The 21386-nt window shown below is 38.0% G+C and overlaps 1 protein-coding gene across 1 annotated transcript in view; it reads right to left on the bottom strand.

Moving 5' to 3' along the window:
- The window catches only part of Exoc6 (exocyst complex component 6), a 138929-nt gene that overhangs the window by 33812 nt on the left and 83731 nt on the right, over nt 1-21386 (bottom strand). Inside the window, exon 19 of the mRNA XM_075973922.1 lies at nt 13946-14087. Coding sequence (XP_075830037.1) covers nt 13946-14087 — 142 coding nt within the window. The remainder of the gene's footprint in view (nt 1-13945; nt 14088-21386) is intronic.

Below are 21386 nucleotides of genomic sequence, written 5' to 3'. Positions count from 1 at the left end.
GAATCTACCATTTAAATTTTTTAGAAATTTATTTATGTGTATGGGATTTCGCATGCATATATGTCTATGCACTACATGTGTGCCTGGTGCCCACTGAGACAAGAAGAGGGTGTCAGGCCCCCTGGAAGTAGAGTTACAAACATTTGTGAGCCGCCATGTGGGTGCTGGCACCTGGAATCAGGTTCTCCTGAAAGCAACCAGTGCTCTTAACTACTGGATCTAGTTCTCTCCAGCTCCATCATTAAAAAAAAAAATACTTGTGTGTACATGTTCATATGTTCATACATACATGCCACGCTTACATGTGGAAGTCAGAGAACAACTCCAGAGTCCATTCTCTCCATCCTTGCACCATGTAGGTTCCAGGGATGGAACCTGGGTTGTCAGGTATGGCAGCAACTGCCTTTACCTGCAGAGTCATCTCGCCTGCCCAACACCACCATTTTTACACAGTGTCTCTGATTCTTCCTCCTGCTAATATCTCAGTTTTCATAGAAACACTGTATAAAGTTCACATGTGAACTTAACCAAGTCAGTATTTAGAGGTTATGTATAATTCTATGTTGCTCTTGAAATAAAACTAAATCTTAAGTTTTAGTTGATTTTGTATAAAACAGTAGTTTAGAAAGACCTAACATAATTAAAAACAAATGAAAACTTACCACAGCCTAATTTACCTGGCCTCCCCTCTTAGGGGACTACAAAGTTCAGAGTAACTTCCTACTTTCTGGGGATAATAACTTCACCTCAAGCATCAATTTTCTGTTTCAGCACTTTGTGAAGTGTATTAGTCTTTTAATTTTTGAATAGACTACTCCCAATATTTTTTCATAGTTCACCACTAAAATCTTTTATTTCTCTTTGTGCTACAACGTTCAGAATTATTCGGTTGATTGTCTACCTTTTCTAAATACTCTGTCCTCACTTCTTGTTCTCTCCCCATCTCTCTGCTTAACATTCTCCTTTGTTCTTCCTAAGCTGGGGGGTCAGCTGACCAACTACCGGAGGAGGGGGGTCACAGTTAAGAACTCAACTCACTCATAAATGGTTTTTAAACATAAAACAAAGAAAACCAGCTCACAAATCACAATCCCAGAAAACCTAGACAACAATGAGAACCCTAAGAGAGACATATGTGGATCTAATCTACATGGGAAGTAGAAAAAGACAAGATCTCCTGAGTAAATTTGGAGCATGGGGATCTTGAAAGAGGTTTGAAGGGGAGGAGAGAGGCAGGGAGGGAGCAGAGAAAAATGTAGATCTCAATAAAAATCAGTTAAAAAAAAAGAAAACCTTTTTATAATAATTTAAAACTTAAAAAAAAAGAGGGAGCCAGGTGTAGACAAGAGCCTCTTCTCAAATCAGGCTCACTCAAGAGCCAGTCTCTCTCTCTCTCTCTCTCTCTCTCTCTCTCTCTCTCTCTCTCTCTCTCTCTCTCTCTCTCTCTGTGTGTGTGTGTGTGTGTGTGTGTGTGTGTGTGTGTGTCTGCCTCTCTTGCCTGTACCTTCCTTTTTTTTTTCTTTTTCTAGATAGCCTTTCCATAAATTGTCCACACTGGGTTCACATTTGGGTGTTCAAATAGTCTTCCTGCCTCAGCCTCCCGAGCAATTGAGTGTACTACAGTGCAAAAGAACCTGGCTAATGGGTGATAAGTCACTTTGATGTGTACCTTTCAAATATAATTAACTAAGAGGTGCCATCACTGCCACCACACAAACACACTTTTTGGGTCTCTGCTGGGGTCCAGGTAAAGACATGAAACAGATGATTAAACTCACCTTTGCTGGGTCCTCTAGAACCAGAAGACAAGTTTTTAACAAGAAGATCTAACCACTTCTCACCTGATAGCTAATTGACTTGTCAATGGTACTGCCCACAATGAAAAATGGCAGGCGTCCTACAGTGGCAACTCTACCTGTCCTTACTATGTTCTAGATAACCAAGTTTCTCTATTCCTATTAGACTTTAATTGAAGAATGATGAGAACAATTATAACAGTCTGTTAAAAATAAGGGTCTTCTAGAGGGTGATAGCCCACAAGTTAGGAGTACTTGTTCTTATAGACGCCAAGGTTCAGTTTCCATAACCTCCATGGTGTCTCACAACCATCTCTAACTCCAGTTCCAGGGATCTGCCCCAGCTGCTGTTCTCCATGGCACAGGCATGCACACGGTGTGCACACATACCTGTAGACAAAATACTTCTACATACACCAAAAATAAAAATCTTTAAAATTAAAAAAAAAACCTAGGATCACATAAGGCCTTCCTACAAGACAGGTTAATTTTATCTGTAAGACACAGAAAACAGCTCAAATTCAACCATGCTTGTAATTGTAATATTCTTAATTCCCAAACATATGGTCCTTCTGTCTCAGCCTCCCATGGTAGGATCATGGGTGTGTGCCACCATCTCTGACTTCAGAAAGAGACCAATGGTGGAACAATTTTCTGGAGTGTACCAGGCCATGGTAAAATGCCTGGCACCAGAAGTCTTAAAAAGAAAACTATCATTTTTCTTCCCCCTTGATTCTTGTTTAAGATACAATAGTTAAATTCATTGGCTTGGCATTAAACCCAAGAGTTTAGTGTCAAAATTATCATACAAATTTGTACAGCATCTTCCAGATCATAAAACACTTTCTTATATACCATCTGCTTTGATCACTGTAACAATTTATTTTGGCGAACAGCTTATAAAATCTTCCAAGCAAAGAATACCCAGTTTGAAGGTGCCCAGCTCTTTGTTTTTTGGCATAGAAAAATTAAGAGTGAAGTGACTTGCCCAGGACCACATAGCTAAATCTGGCATCCTGGCACTTGATCCATTGATCCAGAATCTGATTAAGTGTTCAGTCTCTCATACTGTCTCCTTTTCAGACAAAGCAGCAGTTTATAACTCTCAGGGCTTTCTCTCAAATATTTTTTAGGTATGGCAGGTAACTTAACAATCTCAAATCATGCAGCACAGAGAGTATTTGTAATAACAGGCTACTCAATTTGACTGGCAACTTTATATTTTCCCTTTATATCTTTAAAACTCAAATACAGTCTCTCCTGTTCTACAGTCTCTCCTGTTCTCCACTCTCTCTCTTCTCTGAAGCCATCAGCATTTCTTGCTTAGATTAATGAACACTCCAGTCCGCTCTATTGGCTGCTTCTCTTTCCTCTTCTTCCAGTGATTAATGTCAGATATAATTGTTACTTGGACATTTCAGAGTTTAGCATCCTTTAATGGTTTACCATCACCCTCACAGTAAAACAAGACTAAGGTCTTTTAAAAGTGGCCTTTGCCTATCTCTCTGGCCTGATCTCTTAAGACTTTCCTTAAACTCTTTCCAAACAAGGTTGCCTAGCTTCCTTGCACACCAGTCTCTTTTCATAATGCCTTTGATCCTCCTGCCTGCAGCGTTCTTCTTCCCTCCCACCTGTGTAACTCTTACTTATCCTTCAGTTCAATCATCACCTCTGTGGAAGTCTTCCATTATCCCTGGAGATTGTAAGCTGTTTCCTGTGTTCTCGCTGGAACTTCCTGTACAAATCCTACCATGGTGCCCATTCTGTTGCCTTCTAATTGTTTATCTGACTGAGTTTTCCCATGAAAATATGAACAAATTATACTTTTGTTCCTAATTCCTACCACCTAAATAATAAATGTGCATTGAAAGTTTAATAAGGTAACAGAGAGAAAAGAACAAGCAAGAAATTCTAGCAGGGCACAGCCTGTAGTGAACATATTATCTAGTTTGTTGGTTAACTCTAGAATGGCAATGGTTCAACAGACCCTCCTACGATGATGGAAAGAATATGTAACTGTGCTTCAGGATTGATAGTTTTATTCCATATTAATCTAATTTAATAGTCACATATGGCTACTGGGTAGTGTAAATACAAAATACTGTGTACATATTTAGGTATTTATATCAGAATAACTGAGTGGGTGAGAATATTCCTAACACATTCTTCAACAAACTGAAATAAGCTCTTCCCCTGAACAGAAAGCTCCTAGGAAGCAGTGTTTCTTTTTTTTAATCTTTATATCTCCCAAGTCTGGCGTACAGGAAATAGTAAGCAAATGTGTGTCAAATGAAGAAACACATAGTAAAAGATAATTCTTTGCTGTCAATACTGACTCATGACTCTATGAAGGGTCTCTACTATATCATCTTTGTTACTCAGCTATGTCTTTAAAGATGTTTTCAAGAGACATATAATGATTTTGGTCATCAAAAATATTTTAATATAGTTTCTAAACTTTAAAAATTACTGGGTTGCCTTGCTCAATCTTAATACAATACTACAATTTGATATTCCATATTTTGTCAATATCCATGGGAAGCCTGCCCTTTTCTGAACAGAAATAGAAGAGGAGTGGATTGAAGTGGGTGCAAGGGGATGAGAGGAGAGGAGGGAGGAGAAACTGTGGATGGGATATAAAATAAAGAAATAAATTTTTAAAAACTTAAGAAGGCTATTCTAAATATCATGTTTATAATCTTAAACCAGGGAGTGGTGGCACATGCCTTTAATCCCAGCACTTGGGAGGCACAGGCAGGCAGATTTCTGAGTTTAAGGCCAACCTAGTCTACAGAGCAAGTTCCAGGACAGTCAGGGCTACACAGAGAAGTCCTGTCTCAAAAAACAAAACAACAACAACAAAAAACCAAACACAAGCTTTGTTATCTCTAATTTGACTTTATTATTGTTTATTATTATTATTTTGTTATTATCATCATCATCATTATTATTACTAATTTTGGATTTTTTTTTTTTTGAGACAGGGTTCCTCTGTGTAACCCTGTCTATTTTGGCACTTGCTCTGTTGACTAGCCTGCCTCTGTCTTCAGGGTGCTGGGATTAAAGGCATGTACCAACACTGCTGGCTATTTTTACATTCATTTGTGCATGCACCTCCCCCCCCCCCCGTGTATGTGTGTCTCTGTGTGTGATACATATGCATGCATGTAAGCTAATTTGCAGGTCAACTTGCCAACCCCAGTTTCTTCTACTTTTCTCTCTTTTTAAAATTTTGTGGCCGGGCGGTGGTGGCGCACGCCTTTAATCCCAGCACTTGGGAGGCAGAGGCAGGCGGATCTCTGTGAGTTCGAGATCAGCTCTGGTCTACAGAGTTAGTTCCAGGACAGGCTCCAAAGCCACAGAGAAACCCTGTCTCGAAAAACTAAAAAAAAAAAAAAGTTTAAAAGGGAGAGGTGGCTCAGTGGTTAAGAGCATTGCCTGCTCTTCCAAAGGTCATGAGTTCAATTCCCGGCAACCACATGATGGCTCACAACCATCTATAATGAGGTCTGCTGCCCTCTTCTGGTCTGCAGACACACACAGACAGAATATTGTATACATAATAAATAAATAAATAAATATTTAAAAAAATTGTGAAAAAATGTTTTAAACTTTTATTCACTTATTTGTGTGTATGAACACATGCGCATGCACAAATTTCTAGGTAAATTTGAAATTAAAATAGCTAGTTGTAACTCAGTTTTGGTAGGCAAGTACCAAAGACGCATTGTAAGAAGGAATGACTAACGGCACCATCTAGTGGTTTCCCTGGTGATATAGAGAAGCTGATGCGGGGCTGTCAGGAGTCAGCATTCTTGCTTCTGACGTGTATGAGATCTCAGTAAAGAAATGCAAGTCTTAAGAATATTTACTGTTCCATTTTGACACAAAGTAATATCTAGTTCTCTCCATTTCTTGGAAGTAAACCTCAGCAAAGGACCCTCAGTCAAACAGCTGGGACACCATTAAGTGTGGAAGAACTCTGGGTACCCAAACAAAGAAACCAACATTCAGCTCCTTTTAAACATGACACGGAAATATGACCATCCCCATGATTTTTTTCTCAGTATTCTTATTTGGAGACACAGATCTGCACCAAGGTTAAAACAAGAGATGAGATCATGACTATCACTAGTAACAATAAAAACCTACAAAGATTTTTGTTGCTAGTGAGTTTTGTTTGCTTGCTTTGTTCTGTTTAGCCTTTAGGTATGTTAAGCCTTTATCCAACCTGTAGATTTATCAATGCCCCAATAACTAACCATCAAAACAGACGTCAAGCTAGGCACTGTGCTGCCTGCCACCCCTGTAATCCCAGCAGAAGGACTGAAAGTTTGAGGTCAATCTGACAATTTAGTGACACTCTGTCTCAAAGTAGAAAAGCCAGGATGTAGCTCAGAGGTAGAGAATTTGCTGACTGTGCACAAGGTGGGTCCAATCCCCAGGATAGACAAGCAGGCACCAGCTCCCTTTTATACAGTGCTTAGCTTTTCCTTCCTTCCCTCCCTTCCTTCCTTTTCCCTTTATCCTTCCTTCCCTTCCTTCTTTTGTTCCTTCCTTTTCCTTCTTTTCACTCACCTCTCTTTTTTGTGTAGCCCTGGCTGTTCTGGAATTCACTCTGTAGACCAGGCTGGCCTCGAACTCACAGAGATCTGCCTGCCTCTGCCTCCAAAGTGCTGGATTAAAGGTGTAAACGACCACCTCAAACTTTTGTATATATATGATATAGTGCTTTTCTAATACCTATGGATTTTAGATATTAAACTCTTAGTAGATCATAACCTCATGAGATATATATATAATGCATGAAAGATATAAATATATATCTAGAATATATATATTCTAGACCTAGTCTGGACTACTTTAAATACAGAGTAGAATATGATTTCTTGATGCTTTGGAAATATCCTGCATTTTGTCAATAGTGTGAAGGATTTCTGAGACACTTTTATAATAATTTAGTAAGAAGATTTATCTTTTCTTCAATATACTTCTATCTGCAAGGTACCTACATTGGCATATAACACATTAATAAACATGAAACAAAACATATGTGCAGATTTAGAATATCAGCCTATGACAAGCATGGCAAATCACCCTCAATCAAGAACTTTATCTTGTTCTATAATAGGTTCAGATGTTTAATGTGGATCAAAAGAACTTAGCTCTACACTTCCCAAGTACACATCTTCCTTTTTCTAAACATACAGATACACTAGCACTGCGGTTGTAATCAAGGCAAGCAAATGTGTCCACACAGTCATGCACTGACCCTACTTGATACTTTAAATCTATATTCTCAAAATATTTATTTTTTACAGAATTAAACAATTTTCAATATCTGTTACTGACTCCTCACTGGGTTTCAATCCCAAGAGGGTAACAATGTCCCTATTCTATTTTGTTTACCATTGTAGCTTCTAAATGCCACATACTGACTAAATATGAAGGATTCAATTAACATGTGGCCTCAATGTTCCACACTCTTCATTTGCCTTAAAATTCATGGTCTCTCATTCTTAGAAGTAGAATAATCAGGGAAATCCTAAACTCTAAGTCCTGTGTTTTAGGGAAAGTTCTGAGGTTTCTTGATACTCAAATGATATGCCAAATTAGAGACAGAGCCCAAACTAGAACTGAGAAGCCTGCCTGAGCTACATACTAAGACCACCAAAAAGAGGGAGTGAGGCGCTCCAAACACACAAAAGTTCTTCATGAGTTCATATGAGTCCACATTTCTGGGTACAAACATTTTAAAACCAAGTTTGACCCTGTATTGGTTTAAAGTACTAAAAAACAAAAACCTAGAACAAGTTCCAAAGTAAAATGACAGAACGGGGAGGAAAATTAATTTCACAAGGAAACAAAGAAACCTTGGTTATTTAGCTCAGAACAAATAAAGGTCATTTACGCACAGTTATCTAATATATCAAGTTTTCAAAGGGCATAACTGTCAGCTTTGTTCACAGCAAAGAGTGAAACGGTCCTGACCGGAAGCACAGCAGGCCAGGTGGCCTTAACTCTTTTCACGGTAGAACTCCAGAAGTGACAGTATCACAGAGACTTTCTAGTTTATTCATTTGTTTCTCTCTTCAACAAATAAAAACTTACAGGCATTTCACTATGGACACAGTCTTCCTAGTCTTTCCATTTGGGGAGGGTGTGGAATTTAATTAATCTGTCCCATATGGCTGAAAATCTCTTTTTGTCCCCCTTCACACCCTCCCCTAATTATAGGATATATTCTTTAGGTCTCTCTCATTGTGTGAGTTTCTAATTCTGTCATCTTAATCATATCATATTCAAAGAATTCACTAATTTCATATATTTCCTCTTCCAAAATGTCTGCAACCAATTTCTCCTTTGTATTTCCACTTCCTAATACCAGGTTCTGTTTATTTTTGAAAAGGAAAAGCTTAAGTCTTTTAGCACGTCTTCCTGCTTTCTGCCTCTCCCTTGATCCAGTTTAATTTCCATGTGAAGCTCAGGATAGCTTCTTATGATACAGATTTCATAAAGTCTTGATTTTTTTCCAAGTTAAAAATAAATTTATTTTGCAACAATATTAAGATGGAAGATATTATGTTAAGTAAAATAAGCCAGACATATAAAGATAAATCTCACGGCTGGGGAGCTCTTAGTCGGGAAAGTCCTTGCCTTGCATGCATGAGGACCCGAGTCTGGATGTCCAGCACCCATGCAAAAAGCTAGTGTGACAACATGTATCTATATTCCCAGCTCTGGGAACGTGGAGATAGGCACGTCCCTGGAGCTCACTCCATCAGCCTAGCTAAATGAGCAATTTCCAGGTTCAATGAGAGACCCTGACTCAAAACATAAGGTAGAGAGCAACTGAAGAAAACAAACATAGACTTGTGGCCTCCATGTCCAATTATACACATGTGCCCGAGGTGCCTAAGTCTATACACACACATCCTCCTCCCTCCCTTCCCCACATACACACCATGGCACCTCTATGACCTGATACCACAGTAAGTAAAGCAGATAAGAGCCTTTCTTTCAAAATCTGTCTGGACCATGCAGGCATCCTTCGGGAACAAAGGAACAGAACTACAGAGCTACTGGCTGAAAGGGCCTACTTGCTCACTTAAAGCTTCCAGCTTTCCAGGCTTAAACAGTCCACACTATGAGTGGACTGTATTTTCTTCACTCTCGTGTGTGTCCTAATCTCTTTTAATAATATCAGCTGCCCATGTGAGACAAGACTACCTGAGAACAGTATCTTCTCTTCAACCTAAAATAAACATATAAATTGCTTTTTTATGAACTAAATCGTCCCTATTTTAAACATTTCTGGTTTGATCATGGCTTACCACAGATGTATCGCATTCTGTCTCACTGTCATGACAAATCTCACAAAGCTGTGTGACCTGTCCCAATCACTCACAGAAAGAAGATGCTTCATTTGCGCCTAGATTTCCATTATTCCTAAGCCCAGTGTCTTTCCACCTGTTTTTCTATCAAGTGCTATTGATTGTCTTTCCCTGGTTGCTCACGTGTATCTTTTTTTTTCTTTCTTTCTTTTTTCTTTTTTTTTTTTTTTGGTTTTTCGAGACAGGGTTTCTCTGTGGTTTTGGAGCCTGTCCTGGAACTAGGCTGGTCTCGAACTCACAGAGATCCACCTGCCTCTGCCTCCCAAGTGCTGGGATTAAAGGCGTGCGCCACCACCACCCGGCTTCACGTGTATCTTTTATGTGCAAACTCAGCATCAAGTCTTGATTTAAAAGCCTCAGTAAGAGTGGAGAGATGGTTCAGTGGTGAAGGACTTGCCACCACATCTGGAAAGCTGAGGTGGATCCCTAGGACCCACGTGGAGGAAGGACAGAACTAACACCATGCATTTTCCTTTGACACTGCCCCCCCCCCCCACGCACAGACAAGCACATATTTTCCACTTTATTTTTAAGACATAGTTGGTTTCTCAAGGAACTTGGAGCTTGTGATTCTGCTAGTCTGGCTACAAATTGAGCTACAGAATCTACCTGTCTCTGTACTAGCTGGCACTTGCAGATGTGTGCCACCATGCCCAGTTTTGTACATGGGTGTTGGCAATAAGACCCTGGGTCCTCATGCTTACAGACCGTGCCAGCTCCTCAGTCCCATTATATACAGATTTCAGAAAGCCAAAGCTTCAATTATTTCAAAGTACATCCTGGCCACTAAGAAAGGATAGTTTGAGCTTTCTTCATTGCTGCTTTAAAACACTTGAACTGTGGCAATCCTCCTGCCTCAGTCTTCCAAATGCCACCATGCCCTTCAGTCTGGGCTTTGTTAATAGAGTGCAGAAAACAGAACAGTGTATTTGGCAGTCCAACTGCATATTACAGTGGTATCCTTAGATCAAGGCATCAGACAACGTCAGTGAAGACAGTCAAATTAACGGGGAGAACACGTAGAGGATAACGAGCAGTTTTCAGAGCGTTAACTCAGGAACGAAGGTTTGTGTCTGGAGCGTTGCTCTAAGTAGGTACAGAGTTGTCAGTCTATGTCAGATGCACACATGACCAAATGAGTAGCCAGAGGATGTGGGTAGCTGAAATCAGTTTGTATTTTATCTGAACAGTCATGTGTTGTGGGAGCAGTTGAGTTCAACTAGAAAAGGGCAAACTTTCTCTAATGCATATAAAGAAGACAGCTGTACAGGGCATTTCCCTTTTGGTGAGAACATCTTTAACAAAAAGGCACAGTCTAGACTACTGGTAACTCCAGGCTATAGCAGAACTTCTCACTTAAAAGAACTTACTCAGGCCGGGCGGTGGTGGCGCACGCCTTTAATCCCAGCACTCGGGAGGCAGAGGCAGGCGGATCTCTGTGAGTTCGAGACCAGCCTGGTCTACAAGAGCTAGTTCCAGGACAGGCTCCAAAACCACAGAGAAACCCTGTCTCGAAAAACCAAAAAAAAAAAAAAAAAAAAAAAAAAAAAAAAAAAAAAGAACTTACTCAGAGAGCAAGTAGTTTCAGGTCAATACAATCCAGCAGAGCAAAGTGTATCTCACGGAACACATTTTCTGAAGTATAGTTAATCCTTCCAATCAGGTGCTCAGGGTAGGGCTGGACAACTACACAGCACGGCTATTCCACAGCACAGTATGCAGCTCCAAGTCTGCTCCTGTATCCAGTGCAGACGACCTTACCATGGAGGAGGATGAGAGCAGGTGTGCCATGACCATGTGTGTGGGGGGATTCAATGATTGTTTAGCTTCTAAGATTCTTTATCTGGGCTGCTTGCATTTCTTCTGCATATCCCAGGTGAATGACAAGATGCTAAGATTGCCACCTACTTATTAAGAATTCCAGCCTTCCCCCATCTAGTCAAATTCCTTTTCCTGAATACCTTTCTTCTTTCCCTGTCCTAACATGTAGAAAATGTATATATTGCATTAATGTTGAAAACAAGCTTTATATTTTAAAAGTTCTCCCCTAGATTTAAAAATGATTATTTAAAACATGATAAAAACTTATTTTTGACATCTTTTTAAATACTTATAATATTAAAGACAGTTTCATGTTCACACAATACATATAGCAATCACTAAAAGTTGCGAGTGGATGGGAGTATATATTTTTTCTTTTAGAAAGAGTACAGGAGAGTTCATCATTATCTATACTATAAACTCACTGTTGAAATTAAAAGATACCTTTTGGAAAATATTCAACATGGGAGGTAGTAAAATAAACATACAAAAATTCATATTTGTTCAGTAAGAACAGAATATGTGATACTATATTAAGAAATAATGATTACAGGGCATCAGTGGAATGGTTTAGTAGGCAAAGGTGCTTGCAACCAAGCCTGATGGCCTGAGTTTGATCCCTGGAATCCACATGATAGAAGAAAAGAACTGATTCCTACATGTTGTCTTCTGACCTCCACATACATGCCATGACAAATGCGTGAACACACATAAATTTATAAACTAAATTTACAAAACACACTAAATTTACAAAAATATTGTCAAAAAGGAAAAATAAACATAGCCAAAAAAACCATTAAAAGTAATGATTAGAGCAGTTCTGCATGATAATCTTAAAGAGCAGAGCCAACCGAAGGTAAAACCACAAAGGAAGAAGAAATGGTGCTGAGCTTCAGTCGCCTCCTTCCACGTCTCTGGGCCGAGACTCAGTTCAACAGAGGAAGATTTGCCCCACGTGCACCTGGCACCAGACTGCATTTCCTTTCTTGGTCTTCTCTGAGAAAATAACAAGGTGCCTGTAGTAACGGCCAAAGGAATGACTAGAAGAAGGAAGCACCCTAGAGAGGGTGAGAGGCAATGCCTGGTGGGGTTGTAGTAAGTGCTTCTCTCTAGTCCTTCACAGGGAAGAAGAACAAGAGCTGGACACCAGAAAGCTGCCTATGCAGATCACAATGTCTATCACTTAGCAACACGTGTAACCAAGAAGACACAACTGAACTCAATGGAAGGTCTAACTACCAATTATTACTAAAGTTTTGTTGTATTTATTTATTTTTTGTGTGTAGACAAAGGTGAGCACAGGCTCACACCACAGCATGCATGTAGAGGTCAGAGAGCAACTTGTGGGAGTTTTCTTCATCTACCATGTGAGTTCTGCGGATGAACTCAGGTCACTAGGCGTGGCAGAAAGTGCCTTTACCGAATGAACCAGCCAGTTAGCCAAATACCTAGTTATTTTGAAGCCACACTAAAGACAAAATAATACAAAATGAATCAAGCAATATTTGTGTGAAATATTGACATAAGCAATAGCAAACTGTAATGATCTCAAAACACAGCTTCTTAAAGAAACCAGTTAAGTTAGGGGTACTGCTCAGTGGTAGGAGGGTAGGCTTAGAATAGTGCCAGATCTAGGGTTCAATTCCCAGCACCAGAAAAGGAGGTGGAAAATGTAATGTTGGGGTGGAAAAGTGCAGGAGAGAGGGAAGGCAGGAAGTGGAGGATACTGTGGGGATGGTCCACCAAGACTCAGTATGTGTGGACCTGTAAGGACATCTGCTAATTAAGTTAAATCTGCAAATTAAAAACAAAAGAGAAGGGATGGAGAGATAAAGGGGGAAAGAAAGGAGGACGGAGAGGAGGGCCAAATAATCTGTAGATGGAGAATAATAATTGATCCGAGCTTAGGAAATTTTAAATGGTACATTTTTAGGTCAAATATTTTTATCAATACAAAACAAATATTTTACAAATGAGAATTTTACTTTGAGAAAAATAAAAGTTTTCTGGTAAAATAAAGTTAGAATCACTTTCTAGGAAAAGGCAAATGTTTTCCCCCTAGCAAAATACATTATACACAGGCACACAAATATTTTATATTTGTTACCGGGGAAAAAACCCATATTATTTCTGGTTTAGTTGAAGGCTGCTGATATTAATTTTTTTGGTCTTTCAAATAATGTATTATTGTAAACTCTGCCGCCCCCATCCAGAAAATTTTCTGCAATCTTTCCAGTGCCCTACTGACTTTCAGCTGTCAGTGGAGGCGTCTGACCCCTCTGTCAACCTTTCATCATTTAATCAGGGAACCATTCATCTGAGAATACTGTTGGAAAATGACTCAAAGTTCATGGCTAGCTAGTTAGGGCTGGAGGTCTGATACAAACCCATTTCTGAGGTATGTGTAACAAGGCTACTAACAGCAGGAGCTCTAAAGCTCATTAGTCAATGTCAATACAAGACCACAGATGCAAACCCTGCGGTATAAACAAAATGATGTAGAAAAAAACCTGCAGCTATCAAGGCTGGAAAACACTTTAGGAATGAGGGACAAAACTGTAGAAGCACCATTTGCTGCAGAAGGTCTTAAGATGTTCAGGAAAAGAAAAAATGACAAGCTTGGGGTTGTTTCATTTAAAGCAGGCATCCTAGGAGAGTTCCAGAGAGGCAGCAAGAAGGACCAGAGGGAGGAGATCATTTCTTTTGCTACCTTGATACAAATCACCACTTCAGTGAAGCTCTTTGAGGCTATTAATGTATATAACTGAGATAATTTTTCATCCTGGAAGGAGTTAACTATCCTTCTAAATCTACCAAAAATGTAGTTAAATTGGTTCTTCTTCCTTGTCAAGCTGTCCTACTATATACAACTTTCCATAATAATTAAATGTAGGTTTCTAGAGAAAGCATGAGAGTTGGCCAATATGTACTTACATTCACACTGTATGACATCTAGGTTAAACTGCTGAACGGCTCCCATGCTTATCTGTTTTAACTCGCTGTCCAGTAGCATCTGCATTAAGGATGTTGACAGATGCTGGCAGGCTGACATGCAAGCTGTTTGGGCAACTTTCCCCTATGTAAAACAAACAACCAAATCAAAAGTAAACAAAAGTAAGCCTGGAAATACATCATAAAATAGCACAAGATTGTACACCGGGCACTCTTGTTGGTACAATACTGATTGTTGGTCTTTCTGCTTCTATTCTACAAGGCTGAGCACTTGTATCCTAAGAATTAAAATTCATCTTTCTCAGAATACAATATTATTAAAATGCTAACTACACAAATGAAAATTATACATTTTGAAGATATATTTCAGATCTCTTGAAATAATGTAACACTTTAAATGCACAAGAAAATATGGCATTTGTTACATTAAATTACCATACTGACAAAACAGCTTATTCATATGATGCCCACTGAGCTCTCCTTTATATGTCTAAGAACAAAGGAAGTTAACTGTGTAACATAAGCTGCTCTTGTTACTGCTACTTAAACTATACCTATAAATCAAAGCACACTTCAAGACAGAGTCCTCACCTCACCTCTCCTCAGCACAGAGTTACCACAGTTACCAGTGGGGAAAAGTGGCTTGCTCCTCTGACTTCAGCTTCACTTCTAGTCAGCATGTAATTACAGAAACTAATACTCATGGCACTCTTTCAGTACGATACACGACTCACTTTAAGCTCTAGAGGTTCTAGGTAACTTTCATTGACAGTCTTACTTGAATTTTCTTAAAATATGAGTTTTTTAGGTTTGCTATATAGATTGCACAGTTGGATCACAATGAGTATAAATTGCCTTTTTCAGAGGGGCGGAGGAGACAGGGTATCACTATGTAGCTCTGGCTGGCCTGAAACTCACTATGGCTAGCATTAAACACCCAGAGATTTGCCCATCTCTGCTTCCTGAGCATTGGGATTAAAGACATATCCCATGTATAACTCGTTTCTTTAGGCAGTACCTGCATTTGAAGCAGATGTCTAACAGTATAAAGTCATTTAGGCCAAAGTTTTACAGTGTGAGCCTCCTAGGGTGGCTGCCTTCAAATGATTCTATGATTAGGTGATGGGCTAACTGCTTTGATGGGAGTCAAAGACTAGGATTAGGGTTAGGAAAATAATGATTTTCAGGGGACATGACATGTTTGCATCATTTCAATCAACAAATATTTACCCAGTGATATCTGATAATTGTGTTTTCTTCCTACTAATCACAAAGGCAAACAGAGTGACAAACCAAAAAACCATCTTTCAAACATAGATACTACAATATACTAAAAGAAAATGTTTACATAGAGGTGATATAAAAAGTCATAAGGAAAATAAATACATTTCAGAATACTTGTTCTTTAAATTATATATTAAAACTCAGACTAGAACCAAACTGCTTATGGATGGGTGCTTAGCAGTTAGGCACCATGCATAGCAGAAAACTAAATATCTGACATGCAGTGTCAATTTCTCAATCAAAAACCTCAGAGATAAAAGCCAATGCAAACAATATATTTGACAGATACTGATGAATTGCCAAAAAAAGAATGCAACAAACAATAAAAAACCCAGCATGCTCAAAAGGCTCCACACCCAAGCGGAATTAGTGTGAGAGACATGCAGCTCCATTCTCCAAGCAGAATGATATCAATATGAATGGGAGGGGAATAAAAGCAGAAAAAAGAGAAATCAATGGCATGTCATTTAATTTCGGTGTAGTGTGTTTGCAAACACTTCATAGAAACGTTATTTTGACTTAATGGAACACAACTACATTTTTAGCTTAATGTACTTCTCCATCAGTTTAGCTCTATGGCCTATTATATTGTTACATGACAAAGTACTAGCAACTAGTGTGAAAAAGCACACTAATAAATTGTCCAAAAATTATTTAACTCACTTTGTTAATAAACATTCTACACATTTTAAGTGGCATTATTTTAACATAGGTTCAGAGGCAAAAATAACAGTACAATAGTTCTAGAGTCAAAAATGATGACAAGATTATAAGCAATTCCATAAATCTGGTGGAATCAGGCAATGGAAATACAAAAGTAAGTTTGCTTTGTAGTTAAATAATATTTATTTATAACAGTAAAATCTTAATATTAAACTTCTTTTGATTAGGCATAATGGATACAGGCTTACTGTTCTCAAAGATAAAAGTTTTAAAGTACGAAGTACAAAATTTTATAAATTTTTTAAATAAAATAAATTATTCCTTTTATACATTAAAATTTAAGTTAATGTTATCAAAGATTCAGATTGTTGAAAATTTTAAAAGCTTATATTTTACAAGATACACACTATTTTCTAGATATCCACTTTGATTTCAGAAAATAAAGAACAATTTTTAAATTTTATCTACTTATTTTATATAGAAAAATTTTAATGTCTTTAATATTTTTGCACTCAAAAACATATTTGCAACTGATACTTCATGCCTTAGACTCTTGGCTATTTTAATAACCCAAATACACCTCCCTGAACACTATTATAACTGGTAACATTGACTTTCTAAATACTGTTTTAGCTAGTAACATTTGACTCCCTGAATTTATAACTAGTAACAATGACTCCCTGAACACTGTTATAACTAGTAACATTGACTCCCTGAACACTGTTATAACTAGTAACATTGACTCCCTGAACACTGTTATAACCAGTAACATTGACTCCCTGAACACTGTTATAACTAGTAACATTGACTCCCTGAACACTGTTATAACCAGTAACATTGACTCCCTGAACACTGTTATAACCAGTAACATTGACTCCCTGAACACTGTTATAACCAGTAACATTGACTCCCTGAACACTGTTATAACCAATAACATTGACTCCCTGAACACTGTTATAAAACTAGTAACATTGATTCTTACAATAATGCATCATCCTAAAACAAAAAATTTAAACACTTTTATAGTTGTCTTTTAGAAACTAGCTTTTAATGGACAAGAACATTATGGCAAAGCCAAAATAATCAACAGAACAGTGTACATTTAATATATTTTAAGCAATCAAACATTTCCTGCGCTCATTTGAAAAATTACTTGCAACTTTACTAGCATTTTCTTTCTCTTTAACAACACAAAGTTCAGTAAGTAAAAACACCTGTCAAACTCTTAAAAAGGTAACTATGCTTTTTTCACCCTGCTTTAACATTTTTTTTTTTCTGAAAAACAACTTGCCAAGAGAGAAAACCCTTAGACAAACTTCTTATATTTCAAAGGGACTTGTAAAAGAGAATCTGCTGACATATTAGATCCTTTTTGCATTACCCCAAAGCTTTTCTTCTAAGAACAATTGTGGCAAAGAGACATTTGGCTCCTAGGAAATTCCCACAGGGTCAACCACATGCATCCTTCCATGGCACCTTCACAGCGCTGCTTTCTGGACGTTCGTCTCAAAAGCAGCTTTCATCATTTGCTTGTGTGTCAGTCAATATGATTTATGGACTGCATTCACCAAAGTCAGAGCATATAGAATGAGAAATATGACTACAATCTGCTAATTTGTTTTGTATTGAGCCATTTAAGAGTCAAAGACCTGATGTCAGACTGAGGCCAGCAACACAATTAACTAGCTGGTGACAGATTCATCCATCCTCCCTGCCAGGCTATGCCAATCAAAGACAGCATGAGGCGACATTTAGTGAAATCAGTAAGAAAACTCATTCTCTGAGTAACCCATGTGAGGTTGATTGACACTTTCTGAATTTCGTTTGTGGAACACAACCACTCTTTACCCAATAGATTCCTACTGCAAGCTGTGAAATGAAGCTTTTGGTGCCAATCACAGAACAATGAGCCACTAACCACCAACTTCAGTCGAAAGAAATCAAGAAAACACATCTGTTTGTGTGTCAAGCCACATGTCCAAAATAATTTACTATTGTAGACTAGGCTACAGATACTGTTTCTTTTGAAATATAAAATAACATGGCAACACAAATACAACACATCTTATTAGATTATGGCCCAAACTGTTTTGGTTTCAAAGTAATGTTTTCATAGGTCTAAGATCATAGTGGATGAAATATGGAAAACTTAAAAACTAATTTGGCACTTTAAATTTTCATTTGAAGTTTGTATTTGTCTCACCACTCTCTTATTTCACATATCTAGTAAGAAAATTTTTATTTCAACAGTAATTACTGGAAAGCATTTTTAAGGCTGCTTTCATTATCACAAATACATATGATGTAAAAATACCCTCTTGAAATCACAACCATTTCCTTAATAACCCCAGAAGGGCTCATTTTCCTTTTACACACACACACACACAATTTTGAAGAACAAACTATTTTTTAAACTTACATAAAAATACACATAGAGAAATATACTGTACACTGTGCTATTCTTTATGTTAGCATCAGGTTTTGTTTTCAAAAGTTAGGAGAAAAAATAAAGAACAAAAGAGCAGTGAATTTGAATCCAACACTGTTAAGTGAACCTATCCATTCTGGCCTTGTTCTTTAAAGTCATTAAGTTCAAACAGCAAATTTCTATTATATACAAATGCAATATCTCTTAGTTTGATATAGAGACTTGAGTTATGAGACTGTAAACTAAGCTTTTTAGAAGCAAAAAGAAAGGAAAAGGGCTTTGATGAATTGGGCAGTTTCTTAAAGAGCCACAATACATAATATTTTAAAATATATAGACCAAGAGAATCAGGCCTTTTATCAAATGTGAACTAAATATTAAAAGTAGAAATAAAATTTTTAGTTTAAATATAAAGAGGTAATTAAAAACAAAACAGTTTACTTCGATAACTCTGCAATTCTTCCTTCTGTTTGTACATCAAGAACCACTGACCCAATCTGATTGGGCAGTGCTGGCACACAGCTTTAATCCCAGCACTCTAGAGGCAGAGGCAGGGGGAACTCTGTGTTTCTGAGTTTGAGGCCAGCCTAGTATATAGAGTGAGTTCCAAGACAGCCAGAGCTACACAGAGAAACCCTGCCTTTAAAAAATAAAAAAAAAAAAACCACTGACCTAAAGTTTTGCTACATAAAAGTGTATCTTTGCTCAACTGTAAAAAAAAAAATGTTATTAAATGAAAAGGTCCTGAAACAGTACAGAATAGGGAAACCCCCTCAGGATGACATCACAATGCACAAAGTCCTTTTAACCATCAAGCTAGGTTTAGTGCATTTCCTAAATGAACACACTAAAATGTCTCAAATTCCCAATAATAAAGAATGGGTGAGTTATAAAGGTTTAAATATCGAGATAACTTTCTTTAGTATGTTTTAATAATGACTTTAATAGTACCTTGAAGACAGATTTTTGGGATTGTGCCAAAACACCCACAGTTTATCAAAATACACCCATCTAACACAGCCAGCACCTCAATCCCTGCACAGCTGTGTTTCTATCATGCTCACTTTCTGTCTCCATCTCCCTTCATCCCTGGAAGAACTGGCTACATCACGTACCCCAGTCCCCGGTCAACTACAAACTCTCATCTCTCTTCTTAGGCTTTCAAAACCTTTCTCACTGCAGCTCTAATGCTCGCCATCCACAAGGACTTGAGACTATAGCATAAATTCTTCCTTTTAGGGGAGCATGTGAATAAAATAAACATGATTATCTGAAAACTGAACCAAATTTTCCCAAGGTGATTACCTGCAATACACACATTTCTATTTCCTTAAAACCTTCACATCCTAGTCATGGCTTATCTAACTTTGGCATTGCATATTTTTTAAACAGTCTTTTAAATGTGGACTTTAATGGCATTCTTTTCTTTCTGAACTTTCTGGAAGGCATCCCTGCTGCTGTCATGGCAGTACCAGAGAGAGAATGCAAAAAAGCATTAAGTAAATCTTGAAAGGTCAAGGTTTAGAAGACAATTTGGGGGGGGGGGGTTGGATGTATTTTGTTGTTGTTCATTTATTTATTTTAGATAAGGTCACCTATAGCTTTGGTTGGCCTCAAACTACATATCCAAGGAAGGTCTGAACTCCTGATCTTCTACCTCCCAAGTGCTGTGATTACAAACATCTATCAACCATGCCAAGCCTTAATAAGGAATTTAACTTGCTTAATTACTGAGGTCCTAACACTCTTATCCTTTGACAAATACTTAAAAAAATCAAACAAACAAACAAAAACATCAACCAAACAAGAGAAGTTAAAGATTCACTTAATTTTTCCCAGTAGTTGACACTGAGTAGTATGACTGACTTAAGGAACTTAGGTTGAAAAAGTAAAACATACCAGAAGCCATTATCAAAGCAGAAACTCACTGAGAACAGGGCAATTTCCACATTTCTTTGGGTCAGCATACAGCTCAGGGTTCCAGAAACATACAGCAATGAAAATTCAATATTCTACATTGATGCTATAATTTAAAATTCCCAAATAAGTTGCCAGAGTCACTAACAGGTTATATTGTAAATGTAACTCCCATACAACATTAGTAAATTTGACAAATACCAGTCCATGGCAACTTACTAATAGATGTGGTAGCTGGTATAGGCACAGTCATAACTGAAAATACAATGCAAGCTGAGTGTGTTGGTGCATGACGATAATATCAGTACTTGGGAGGTAGAGGCAGGAAAATCTGGAGTTCAAGGCCATCCTCAGCTAGCTAACAAGTTCTAAGCTGGGCTACATAAAACCCTGTCTCAAAAAATAAAACAAAAAAGGCACACAGTTGTCATTCAAAGATTTCTATTTGGGGTTCAACCCTTCCTTCCTCCTTTCCATCAACTTTTCTTTCTTTTCCCTAAAGTCTTATGACCCGCTCTCCCACTCCTCTCACTTTGTTTTTGGTTTTTAAAATCAGGGTTTTACACAGCCCACATTAGCCTTGAATTCACTATGTAGCTGAGGATGACCCTGACCTTTTGATCCTCTTACCACCACCTATGTTGGGGATTCAGGCATCTACCACCATGCTCACTAAGTTTCAACGTTTTAAGAATTTACTGAGAGGCTTCATTTGCTAAGGAATACACTTCAATGACATATTCTCTGAAATGGTACAATACGGAGAAAGTCACACCAGTGAATTATGTAGTCAGAGCCCCAACTTCTCCATAAACAATGTGACTCTGCTGCAGTTGACACAAAGTGACTCCCAGTAAGGTCTATGGTTTTTAATTACATTTTGCAGTATTGGGGGGGGGGAGCCTTTAATCCCAGTATTGAAAAGGAAAAAAAAAGCCTTTAATCCTAGGGAGGCAGAAGCAGGTGATCTTTGAGTTCAAGCCTGGTCTAGAGAGTGAGTTCCAGGATAGCCAAGACTACACAGGGAAACCCGTCTGAGGATGGGGGGGGGGGGGTAATTTATATTGCATAATAGTATCCTCAAATTGAGGATTCTCAAAGTCCTGGCATCTGCTTATTCCAGATAACAAG

Source organism: Microtus pennsylvanicus, chromosome 5 (assembly GCF_037038515.1).
Source record: "Microtus pennsylvanicus isolate mMicPen1 chromosome 5, mMicPen1.hap1, whole genome shotgun sequence".
NCBI classification, from domain to species: domain Eukaryota; kingdom Metazoa; phylum Chordata; class Mammalia; order Rodentia; family Cricetidae; genus Microtus; species Microtus pennsylvanicus.
This window is presented reverse-complemented; position numbering and strand designations above follow the sequence as displayed.